The following is a 12772-nucleotide window of genomic DNA, read 5'->3' on the forward strand; positions in this document are numbered from 1 at the left end:
CCTTTGGTATTCTTTATTGAGGTGTATCTCAAGCAGATCTGGAGGCATTGGTTGGGATCTGGGCATACCAATAGAAAACAAGGGTCCTGAAATATTCTTAGTAGCATCTTGTCTGCCCTAGAGTCCCTTCAGAAGCAAAAATTGGCCATCAGGGTGAGTCACTGCATAAGGCTTTCCTTCCTCCTATACTATAAACATCCAATCATGGTGAGCCCTACAGAATGAACATGTTCTTAAATAAATTATAAATTAGATTCTACTTGATATAGTCATCATTTTGTTTTAGTCAACATAATGGATGTATAGTGATCTCATGCATTTCCATGATAACTAATGATGTAGAACAGATATTGGCAAACTTTTTCCATAAAGAGTCAAATAGTAAATATTTTTGGCTTTGCCGGCCATTCAGTCTGTTGCAACTATTCAAGTCTGCCATTGTACCAAGAAAAAAGCCATTGATAATTCTATATAATAAAAGGCTAATATGCAAATTGTCCCCATAGGTGGGAGTTCCACTGACCAGAAGTTAGACGTGCACTGACCACCAGGGGGCAACGCAGAACATGACGGGTGTTGGCAATACAGTGCTGACAGCCAGCAGCAGTGGAGGTGCTGCCAGACCCGATGGGCCCCAACAAGAGTGAGACCGCAGCAGGATGGTGAAGCAGGTGAGTGGGCGGCACCAGGCCAAGGCAGGTGTGAACAGGGACCCCGATTGCCCTACCAGCTGCCCCACAGATGGTGACCTGTGGCAGGGGGGCAGGCCCGGTGAGTGGGCGGTGCCAGGACAAGGTGGGTGCAAGGGAGGGCCCCGATTTCCCCACCAGTCACCCCACAGATCGGCCCTAATCAACAGCCAGGCCTAGGGACCCTACCTGTGCATGAACTTCATGCACCAGGCCTCTGGTACATTAATAAGTGAGCATTGCTGTGTTCCAATAAAACTTTATTTATAAAAGTAAATGCTGGCTAGATTTGGTTCTTAGGCCATATTTTGTTGACCCCTGATGTAGAGAGTCTTTTTATGTGCTTACTAGTCATTTATATATCTTTTAGGAAGAGTCTGCTAAAATATTTTGCCCATTTTTAAACTGGGTAATTTATCCTTTATTGAGATTCTTTTTAAATGGCATGTTCTTGATACAATACATAATCTTCTTGCTATGTGGACACAATCACCCTAAAAGTAATTCCATAACTTCTGTGAAAAATCTTCCTTTGGATTCAGTTACTTAGCAGGTATACAGAATAGTAAACATCATGATTCTGACTTTAATGAGCTGCAAAGAAAAATTCATTTCCCCATCATCCTAAATGTTGATGATTTTACAAGTTCTGATATCATGTCAACTACTTCTGCTGATGTTGGGTTTCAAACAAAGACAGACATCCTTGATGTTAGGTTTGTTGTGAATGTAAAAGAAAAACAGTAAAAAATGCTGCTCAAGTTCAAATATCCCATAGGAAATATGCACTGACAGCTGTCAAAGGATGAGACAAACTGTAATAGGATTTATGCTCTAGAGCTTCCCACAATATCAGGCTGTCAGGAACATCATCTGAAATCGGACGCTTTTTTGGCCTTTTCCCATTCCTGATTCAGGTACATAAATCCTCATCTCAAGGTCTGCCACAGATCCTAAGATGGTGGGTATTTAAGTAGTTTGTTCATTATTTTCATTGGTAAAAAAATAGTAATGCTTTTCATAATGATGATGTGTTCAATAGACATGTTACACCTATAATTTTAAACATTGTAAAACCCAACACTAATAAAGTTTTCTGTTAAAGAGCTAACAGCTTTGAAGAGATGAGCCTTTGTCTTCATTTATTTTAAATAAAATGTCTAAGCACAACTAGTGTTTGATTTAAGAAAAAACAAGGTATTTCTGTTTTTTTTTTATCATTTATACTCTAAAAAATACAGGATGGTTTTATGATGGTGAGACATGGTATTTGATTAATTACATTTGTGTCAGGGTTAGGCTAAGGACAAGATGACGACTTAATTTCTCAATGAAGAAAGTCAATGCATTTCAAAGAAAAGCTGACCTTTTGGTTATCTTTTCTCTAGGCCTATTCTGTATGCTAATAACTGGAACAGGAGGCTCCAAATGGCAGTATCCATGGATACTCTCTCCATCAAAATAATCATAACTATAAACAAATGGGACCACATCAAAATAAAAAGCTTCTGCACAGCAAAAGAAACCATCAACAAAATAACAAGAAAGCCCACTGTATGGGAGAACATATTTGTCAATGTTGTATCAGATAAATATCTAATCTCCAACATTTACATCTTAACAACTCATACATCTTAACAAAAAGAAGATAAACAATCCAATCAAAAAATGGGCAAAGGACCTAAATAGACACTTTTTGAAAGTGGACATACAGAAGGCCGGGAGACATATGAAAACATGATCAAAGTCACTAATCATCTGAGAGATGCAAATCAAAATGACAATGAGATACCATCTCACATCTGTCAGAATAGCTATCATCAACAAATCAACAAATGACAAGTGCTGGAGAGGATGTGGAGAAAAAGGAACCCTTGTGCACGGCTGGTGGGAATGCAGACTGGTACAGCCACTGTGGAAACAGTATGGAGTTTTCTCAAAAAATTAAAAATGGAACTCCCATTTGATCCAGTAATCCCAGTTCTAGGAATATATCCCAAGAAAACTGAAACACCACTCAGAAAGGATATATGCAGCACAATTTACAATAGATAAGATTTGGAAACAGCCTAAGTGCCCATCAAAAGATGAGTGGACTAAAAAACTGTGGTACATCTACCCAATGGAATACTACGCTGCTATAAAAATGAAGGAACTTTCACCATTTGCAACAGCATGAATGGAACTGGAGAGCATTATGCTAAGTGAAATAAGCCAGTCAGAGAAAGATAAATATCACATGATCTCACTCATTTGTGGAATACAATGAACAAAATAAGCTGATGAACAAAAATAAGATACAGAGACAAAGAAGCATCAAACAGACTGCCAAACTTCAGTGGGAAGGCAGGGGAGGGTGGAGTGGGGGGTAAGAGATCAACCAAAGGACTTGTAGGCATGCATATAAGCATAACCAATGGACACAGACACTAGGGGGGTGAGGGCATGTGCTGGGGGGTGGGGGTGGCCGGGGAGAGGTCAATGGGGTGAAAAGGAGACATACATAATACTTTAAACAATAAAGAATTAAATAAATATATATGTAAAAATATATATAATATCAATAGAATTTCTGTTATGTAAAAAGACAATGCATTTTATATATATAACTAGAGGCCCGGTGCACAAAAATTTGTGCACTCGGGGGAAGGGGGAGTCCCTTAGCCTGGCCTGTGCCCTCTCGTAGTCTGGGACCCCTCGGGAGATAACGCCCTGCTGGCTTAGGCCTGCTCCCGGGTGGCAGAGGGCAGGCCCAATCCCTAGGTGCAGCCCCTGGTCAGGCTCAGAGCAGGGCCGATTGGGGAGTTGGGGCGGCGCCCCCTGTCATGCACAGAGCAGGGCGGATAGGGAGGTTGCGATGCCACCCCCAGTCACGCTCAGGGTAGGGCCAATTGGGGGGTTGGGGCACCGCCCCCTGTCACACTCAAGGCAGGGTCAATGGGGAGGTTGCGGCGTCACACCCTGTCACGCACAGAGCAGGGCCAATCTGGGGGTTGGTGTGCTGCCCCCTGTCACACACAGAGCAGGGCCCATCAGGGGGGTTGGGGCTCCTTACCCTGTCACGCATGGAGCAGGGTTGATCAGGGGGTTGGGGAGCTCCCCCCTGTCATGCACAGAGCAGGGCCCATCAGGGGATTGGGGAGCTCCCCCCTGTCATGCACAGAGCAGGGCCCATCAGGGGTTTGAGGAGCTCCCCCCTGTCACTCAGAGAGTAGGGCCGATAGGGGAGTTGGGGCGCCGCCCCCTGTCACACACAGAGCAGGGCAGATCAGGGGGTTGGGACGCCTCCACTGTCACACTCAGGGCAGGGCCGATGGGGAGGTTATGGCTCTACCCCATCACACACAGAGCAGGGCCCGTGTGTGTGTGTGGGGGGGGGAGGGGGTTGTGACGCCGCCCTCTATCACCCACAGAGCAGGGCCGATCAGGGGGTTGGGGCACCGCACCCTGTCACACACAGAGCCGCAGGGCGATCAGAGGTTGGGGAGCTCCCCTGTATCAGGCACAGAGCAGGGCTGATCAGGAGGTTGGGGCGCATTCCCCTGTCACAAACAGAGCAGGGCAGATAGGGAGGTTGTGGCCCCACCCCCTGTCACACACAGAGCCGCAGGGTGATCAGGGGGTTTGGGCGCTGCCCTCTGTCATACTGATCCCGGTGCCGGGAGGCCTCTCAGATCTGCTGATCCCGGTGCTGGGAGGTATATTACCCTTTTACTATATAGGGTAGAGGTCTGGTGCATGGGTGGGGCTGGCTGGTTTTCCCTGAAGGGTGTCCTGGATCAGGGTGGGGGTCGCCACTGGGGTGCCTGGCTAGCCTGGGTGAGGGGATGATGGCTGTTTGCAGCTGGTCACACACCATTCATGGTGGGGGTCCCCACTGGGGTGCTTGGCCAGCCTGGATGAGGGGATGATGGCTGTTTGCAGCTGGTCACACACCCTTCAGGGTGGGGGTCCCCACTGGGGTGCCTGGCCAGCCTGCGTGAGGGGCTGAGGGCTGTTTTCAGGCTGGCAGGTGATGGAAGCGCCCAACTGTTCCTTTTTTTCTTTCTTTTTTTAAAATTCTGGGCCAGCTTTAGGTCTGAGGCTCCAGCTCTTAGGCCTCCGCTGCTGAAAGTAGGTATCTGGTTTGTTTCGGTTCGAAACAATGTATAACTCCAGCTCTGACTCCAGCTCTGAGATGCCAGCTCGCTGAAAGCTGGTTTCTGGGTGTTTTTTTTAGCTTCTATACTTGTTAAAATGTTTCAAACTGCAGGCTCAGAGGCCTGCAAGGCAGGCAGGGAACGTTGGTTTCCTCCGTCACTGAAGCAAGCAAGCCTCATGTTAGTTTCAAGCTGCCTGGCTGCCAGCCGCCATCTTGGCTGACAGTTAATTTGCATATTGCCCTGATTAGCCAATGGGAAGGGTAGCGGTTGTACGCCAATTACCATGTTTCTCTTTTATTAGGTAGGATATACACTGAGTGGCCAGATTATTATGACCAACCCATCAGTACTTCATTGACACTTCCAAAAATACCAAATATTGAAAACTTCTTAAGCAAATACATCATTGTACTGATGGGATGGTCATAATAATCTGGCTGGTCATAACAATCTGGCCACTCAGTATAGATATAGATTAGATATAGATAGATATAGATATAGATATAGATATAGATATAGATATAGATATAGATATAGATATAGATATAGATATAGATATAGATATAGATATAGATATAGATATAGATATAGATATAGATATAGATATAGATATAGATCTATAGCTATATAGATATATATATACCAAGCTTTAAAATTTAAAAAAAAAAATCATAACTGGTAAAAACATCTTTTAAAAATTAAAGTCTCCGAACATTGTCCTAAGACTGAATATTGTGTACAGCAAATTTAAAAGGTTATACAGAGAAATATTTATTCAGAAAAATCTGAATTTAAATCTCCACAGGAATAGAAAGAGTCTACTGCATTGGAACCATACTCCCCAGCCCACCTCAGCATGAAGGAAGCTCTACTCTGGGTGGGGCAGCCCAGAACATAGGGCTCCCTTTCCCCACAGCTCCCAGTATAGCTACAGTATCTTCCTGGGAGGAGCTGACGGCCAACATTTTTCATCTCCTCCAGCATTGTTTTGCAGAAGCTCTATTGCAAGCAATAGGCGCTGAGAGGGTTAGGGCTACTTTTTACCTCCCATCCCCACTCATAGAGCATGATAAATTGAGAATATTGCCTCTATTGCCTTTACTCCTACTCACTAGAGAATGATGGTTCCATTCTGGGAAAGGCAAGCCAAAACCAGAGGCTATTGTCCCCACACAGCACACTGTTCTTAAAGCTGACATGCCACTGTGAGACAAGCAGGCCACTGTGCCTTCTCACGGCTCCAAAACAGTGGTACAGAGGTTGTGTCTAGGGGAAAACGCATCTGTAAGAACAAAGAGCTCTCCCCTAGGGAGGACTTTATTTGGAACAGAGCATTGAGAGTTTCAATTTAAGGATGCTATTGACAACAATGGATCTTTTGGTGGTAAACAATTAAGAGGAGGCTGATAGCTCAGTGAGAGCAACTAGCTAACTTAGGGGCAACTAGCTAGAAATATAACAGAGGACAGGAAAAGAGATAACTAGGAAGAGTCTTCTAAGGGTCAAAGTTAAGCCTCAAAGCCTCAAAGACTTTGCTCACCAGGGGCTTAAGTTTAATTAAATCAGACATTGGGGCAATTTATGCCCCCAGGATATTATTGGAAACAATAAAACACTTAGTGGAAGCACATAGTCTAACATAGAGATCAGGAAAAAAGACTGTCAAAGAGAGTCTTGCTAAAATCACGATTATACCACAATATCTGGACACATACTCAACATTGTGTCCTTGAAATAACAGAATCACAGGTTGCACACTGTGGGGAATATGGATTTAACTGAAATAGTCAAGTCACTGAACAAATAAATAAGCAAACAATAGCAACCAGCCCTAGAGGAGGTGGGGAATGGATACCCAGCATTGCTATGACATGTAATGGCCTGAATAATGGCCTCAAAAGATATCCTGGTCTGAATGCCTGGAATCTGAAAATGTGACTTTATTTGGCAAAAAGCATTTTGGATATATGACTAATTTAAGGATACTGATATTGAAAAGGTTAATCAAGAAAAAGGGCTCCAACTCGTCAGAGGCTAACAAAAGAAAGCTTGTTCTGCAAGCCTAAGCCTTGCACAAACATGATCCCCTTGAGTGTTTATTTTACAGAAATTCCTGAAGACCATAACTCCTGAACAGTCCCCAGGAGGAAGGTCATCTGATACCAGCAGAAGGACAAAGGATAAGATTGTAAAACTACGACCAGGCACGGTCCTGACACATGTGTCAAGCCTAAGCCATCTGCACCTCTCCCTACGTGCATAAAAAGCCTGCTCCCTCCTCATTCAGCACTGACTTCTTTCTCAAACTCAGTCCACCTACACCCAGAGGCCTTGAATAAATATCATTTTTATTACACTGTGCCACCCTGGCCCAACTCCAAACCTTTCAGATATGAATTATTCTGGACTACCTGAGTAGGCTCTAAATATAATCACAATTGTTCTTAGAAGGAGAAGGGTATGTGGTGATGGAAGCAGGAGGTTGGAGTATTTTAAGAAAGGAGTCATGAGCTAAGGTATCCAGGTGGTGGCCTTCAGAAGCTAGAAAAGGAAAGGAAATAATTTCTGCCCTGAAGACTCTAGAACAGTGGTTCTCAACGTTCTGGCCCTTTAAATACAGTTCCTCATGTTGTGACCCCAACCATAAAATTATTTTCATTGTTACTTCATAACTGTAATTTTGCTACTGTTATGAATCATAATGTAAATATCTGATATGCAAGATGGTCTTAGGCTACCCCTGTGAAAGGGTCGTTCGACCGCCAAAGGGGTCGCGACCCACAGGTTGAGAACCGCTGCTCTAGAAAGAATCAACCTCGCCAAGACCTTGACTATAGCCAATGAAAATAATTTCAGACTTTGTGCATCCCCAACCAAAAGAGAACAAATTTGTATTGTTTTGAGTGACCTATTTTTTGATAATTTTGTTACAGCAGTTTTATTCAGTAGCTATACTAGTAGTTGCTATAAGGAAGTATCATAAATCAGGAGGCTTAAATGAGATAAATTCATTGTCTCACACTTCTTACTGATAGAAGATCAGGGTGTCAGCAAGGTTGGTTCCTTCTGAGGCCTGTGAGAAAGAATCTGTTCCATTTCTCTTCCTCCGCTTCTGATGGGTTGTTAGCTTAGATAGTGATTTGGGTTGTTTTATTGAGCAGGGTGATTTCTCTCCCGGGTTCTTGTCCAGATGGATTCAAAGAATGAAGCCATAGACAAAAGGTGATGGGTGAAAAGTACAGATTTTATGCAAGCAAATACTACCTCTAAAATCCTAATTCTAAATTCTAAGCCTAAAACTCTGTCCCTCTTGGTGGATAGAGGGGCCCCCAAGAAGAGTGACCACTGCCTTCTTTGTCTTGAGGCATTAAATAGGCTGGGGACCCCCTCTTTCTACCGTGGGACCTTAGTCCTGTAATAGCTCCCACGACCCCCACATCTGCACTTTTCCTCGTTTGGTCATCTGTTTAGGTTGGAGTCACTTTTGATTTATCCTATGGTCTTCTCCCAGTTGTGCTGGCAAAGAAAACCTTATCTTATAACGCTCTCAGCTACTCAGGTCAGGGATACTTTTGGTCTAACTTATGGTCACTTTAATTGCTCAGGCCAGAGATACCCCTGTCCTTGGTTTATGGCTATTTTAATTGCTCAGTCCAGCAATACCCCTGTCTGTCCTTGGTTTATGGCTGTTTTAATTGCTTAGGCCAGAACTATTTCTATCTTCCTGTGGCATTTCTCTATCCTCTGTACAAGTAAGATAAACACCCTGGATTCTTCAAGTCTCCATCTATGTATTCCTCCCCATGGACCATCCTCATTCCTAAAACTCCCTAAACCTGTCTACTTTATCTCTAAAACTCATTTCAATAGCCATATAGTAATAAAGGAGGAGAGCAAAAGGAATCAGGCATTAAGAAGCCTAACAAACAGGGAAGCTGAATCTAATACTGGGCCTGCTTCACTAGGAAGCTACAGCTTCACAAACTTCTCACATTACCAAGGAGTGGATGGTAGCGGGGGGATAGAACAATTAAAGGGAAATCTCTATGCTGGGCACATGCCCATTAGAAGCCAAGATGACACAGGGGAGGTGATTCTACTTTGAGGCATAGGTAGTAGGGGGAAATCTAGCCTGGGAAAAGGACCAAATTGGATAAGGGACACAGAACCCCAAAAGGTCTAGGAAGTGGTTTGGTTAAGGGGTGAGTCCAACACCAGCTGGAGAAGAACTGGAGAAGAATTTCTCAAGGAACTGAGAAAAATGCTCTAGAAGATGGCAGTTTTACCACTTTATATATCTGAATCAAAGGGGAAGACGTAGGGAGTTAAATGAAATTAATTGCTGATAGAGAGAAAGCAGAGAAGGGAATTCTCTGGGATTAGATAGAAAGTAAACCTGATAGACACATACTTCTTTCACATTGGTGGCATAGGCTAGTTAACAATTAACAATTAACACATTAACAATAACAATGAAGGGTTCTGTGATCTCTGCTCTGGTGCAATGATTGTGCCCTGAAGGGTCTGGAAAAAAAGAAATTACTATAACATTCCAAATAGATATTATGTAGATGCAAAAGGACTAGACAGGGTCAGTTAAGGTAAAGATTGACCTTTGTCAAGGAAGATACCAGCCTAGGACATGACTACCCACCAGAAACTGCTTTTAGTTAGGAAATTTTAATTTCAGACCATCATATCTGGTTACTTTTGGCCTCTGAGTTCACAAGGTTTGCCATGCAGGCCTCCCCTGAACTTGTCAGGTTTAGTATGTGGCCCCTTATTCATCCACAAAGTTAAGATACATACCAGAAGCCCTGAAGTAACCACTAAGAAAATAACTGAAAAATATAGTAAAAAATAATGAAATGAATTAAATTATTACACTGGAAAATATTCACTTTATACTAAAGAAAACAGTAAATGAAGGACAGATGAATTAAAAAGGATATGGAACATGTAGAAAACAAAATTATAAAACAGACAAATCAACTATAACAATAATAACATTAAATGTGAATAGACCAAACAATTGAATAAAAAAGCAGAGATGATTAAACTGGTTAAAAATGATATACAAAAAAAAAAAATGATATACAATTATCTATAACTACAGGCCCAGTGCACGAATTCGTGCACCAGCGGGGTCCCTTGGCCTGGCCTGCGGGATCAGGTTGAAACCAGCTCTCCAACATATCCTGAGGTCCTGGATTGCAAGAGGTGTATGATTGGGGCCGGCAAGGGCTCCAGGGCATGTCCAGCCCATCTTGCTCAGTCCTGATCAGCCAGACCCGCAGCAAGATAACTTACAGGTCAGAGCATCTGCCCCATGGTGGTCAGTGCACATCATAGTGAGTGGTTGAGCTGCCTTAGCATATCATTAGCATATTATGCTTTGATTGGTTGAACAGACGACCGGACACTTAGCATATTAGGCTTTTATTATATAGGATAATCATATTAGGCTTTTATTATATAGAATAATAAAAGCCTAATATGCTAATTAGATCAGACAGCCTAATGACCTTCTGGAAATCCTTCTGGACATCCTCCCAGACGTCCTTACGAACAAAGCTGCTGCAGTGGGGGCCACTGCTGCAGTGGGGGCCAAGGCAGAGGTGGTTAGGGGTGATCAGGCAGGCAAGGGAGCAATTAGGGGCATTAGGCAGGCAGGCAGAGTGGTTAGGGGTGATGAGGCTGGCAGGGGAGGGCAGTTGAAGGGGATCAGGCTGACAGGGCAGGACAGTTGTGGGCAATTAGGCTGGCAGGGGAGCAGTTAGGGGGTGATCAGGCTGGCAGGCAGAAGCGGTTAGGGGCAATCAGGAAGACAGGCAGGCGAGCGGTTAGGAGCCAGCAGTCCCAGATTGCAAGAGGGATGCCCAACTGCCAGTTTAGGCCCGATCCCACAGGGCCCAGCAGTTGGACATCCCCTAAGGGATCCTGGATTGTGAGTGGGTGCAGGCCAGGCTGAGGGACCCCTCCCCCGTTGTGCATCAATTTTGTGCACTGGGCCTCTAGTATACTACATCTGGGAGACATACTTTCAATTTAAAGATAAAAATAGGTTAAAACTAAAAGGATGGGAAAAGGTATGCAAACAGCAAATGAAAGAGAGTTGGAGTTGCATTACTATTATTAGACAAGATAAACTCTAAACCAAAAAATGTTTACTAGAGAGAAAGAAGAATATTTTATAATGATGAAAGGGCCAATGATTCAGTAAGATATTATAAACATATAAGTACTTAACAAGAGACATTAAAATACATAAAGCAAAACTGGACAGAATGGAAGGGACAAATAGGTTTTCAACAATAATAGTTTGAAACTTAAATATCTCACTTTCAATAATAGAAAAACTAGCCAGAATATCAACTACAAAAGAGAAAACTTGAACAAAACTATAAACCAAGTAGACCTAACAGACATCCACCCTGAAGAACAGAGTACATGCTTTTTCTTCATGGAGGGAACCCTCTCCAGGATTGACCATATCCTAGGACAAACAAGCCTCAAGAACATGACTGGGACTTAGTTGAATGAAATATACATCTTAAAGTTTTTTTCCCACAGATTTATCAATATCTGATCATTTAGCAAAAATTATGTTGTTTGCTTTGCTGCACTAGCAGGATGAGATATAAGTATTTGCAATTGTCTTGGGGCACATTGTGGTGAGGCTGACCTGAACATTCCTGAGACACCCCCTGAGCTGGATCATTGTGTAACAACATCTCTATTGGAGTAATTTTTCTTTTCTTTTTATTCCTTTCGGGTTTTTTTGCTCTTTTGGAAGCCAAGCAAAAAAACCCTGTGGCTTAAATATTTATATTAATTCTGTCCTCTTATCAGCTTCTCTACTGGTTTCAAGTTAGAGGTTTATAGTGCATAAAGAGGTCTAGATTAAGAAGGAAAGACAAAGACCAACATCCCAAACTTAAGAGCAAAAAGTCTCTGTGGTTAAAACCCTACCAGTGTGGGTTTGAAATACTGAGCTGTGCAAATGCTGTGTGGTGATCCTGTGATGTGCGTGTGGTTGGAGGAGGAGCTGAGCCCAGCTGAGAGTTTGTGTTCAGGCTGCAGGTGCCTGGGAAGCACTGTGGCTCCATAGCACAGAAGTAAATGGCCGAGTCTGTGGTCTGGGAGAAGGAAACATGCAATGAACTGCGGCGTTCCTTAGGGTCTGTCGTAGCTTTTAAGTTTCCATTCCACTTTGTCCCTGAAGGAACGTAAAACAGGTTGACAAGGCGACCTCCAGGATTTTGGCGAAACCACTGCACGTTGTTCGCAGAGGTGGAAAAATTGCACCACAGCGTGGAACTGGCTCCTTCCTGGAGAATCAAGGCTGGGGGACTCTGCTCCACCTGCACCCCTCTCACACCTGATGAGAGACAAAGACACAGTCACAGGTGATGGTCACCGTAACACCCACAAAACCTGGAAAACGTCCCCATTCGTCATGAGAAGGATAGAAAGTCTGAAGAGCAACTTTTCCTCCCTCCCTCCACAACACTCCTTTTAGGCTCCCGCCTGGGACACCCCCAACTCACAGTAAACATGGGTGCACAAAAGCCCCAGCACAGTGCCCAACAGCCTCGTCATGACGCTTTGCCTTGTTGCTCGGGGCATGTTCACCCTAAGATAGATTTAGCTGTGCCCTGGGAGGGTGAGCGGCATGACTTGGCTCTCAAACTGTCCCTGCTCCTGCAACCAATCAGCTCTGCTCAGTCAGTGACAGGAGGACCCGCCCTCCAGCCTCAGCCCTACTAAGAATGGGCTGGAGAGTGGCGGGGTGAGAGGGGAAAAGAAAGGTCACTGTTCTGTCATGTGAGGGACATTTTCTGATAATTCTGAATATAGTAAAGAGTGTGAGCAGGAAAGGGAGAGGCCTCCTCCCCGTATCTATGCTAATTAAAGCCTGGCGAGAATCACAAAAAGAAC

The 12772-nt window shown here is 43.8% G+C and overlaps 1 gene segment (V, D, J or C); it reads right to left on the bottom strand.

Annotated features, from left to right (window-relative positions):
• Positions 1-11799: 11799 nt before the first annotated feature.
• LOC118673022 lies at positions 11800-12533 on the bottom strand. The segment is given in 2 exon segments: positions 11800-12212; positions 12382-12533. Coding segments are annotated over 2 exon segments (492 nt in total).
• Between the last annotated feature and the right edge of the window lie 239 nt (positions 12534-12772).

The sequence above is a fragment of the Myotis myotis genome, unplaced genomic scaffold, assembly GCF_014108235.1.
Source record: "Myotis myotis isolate mMyoMyo1 unplaced genomic scaffold, mMyoMyo1.p scaffold_m19_p_1, whole genome shotgun sequence".
Taxonomy (NCBI): Eukaryota; Metazoa; Chordata; class Mammalia; order Chiroptera; family Vespertilionidae; genus Myotis; species Myotis myotis.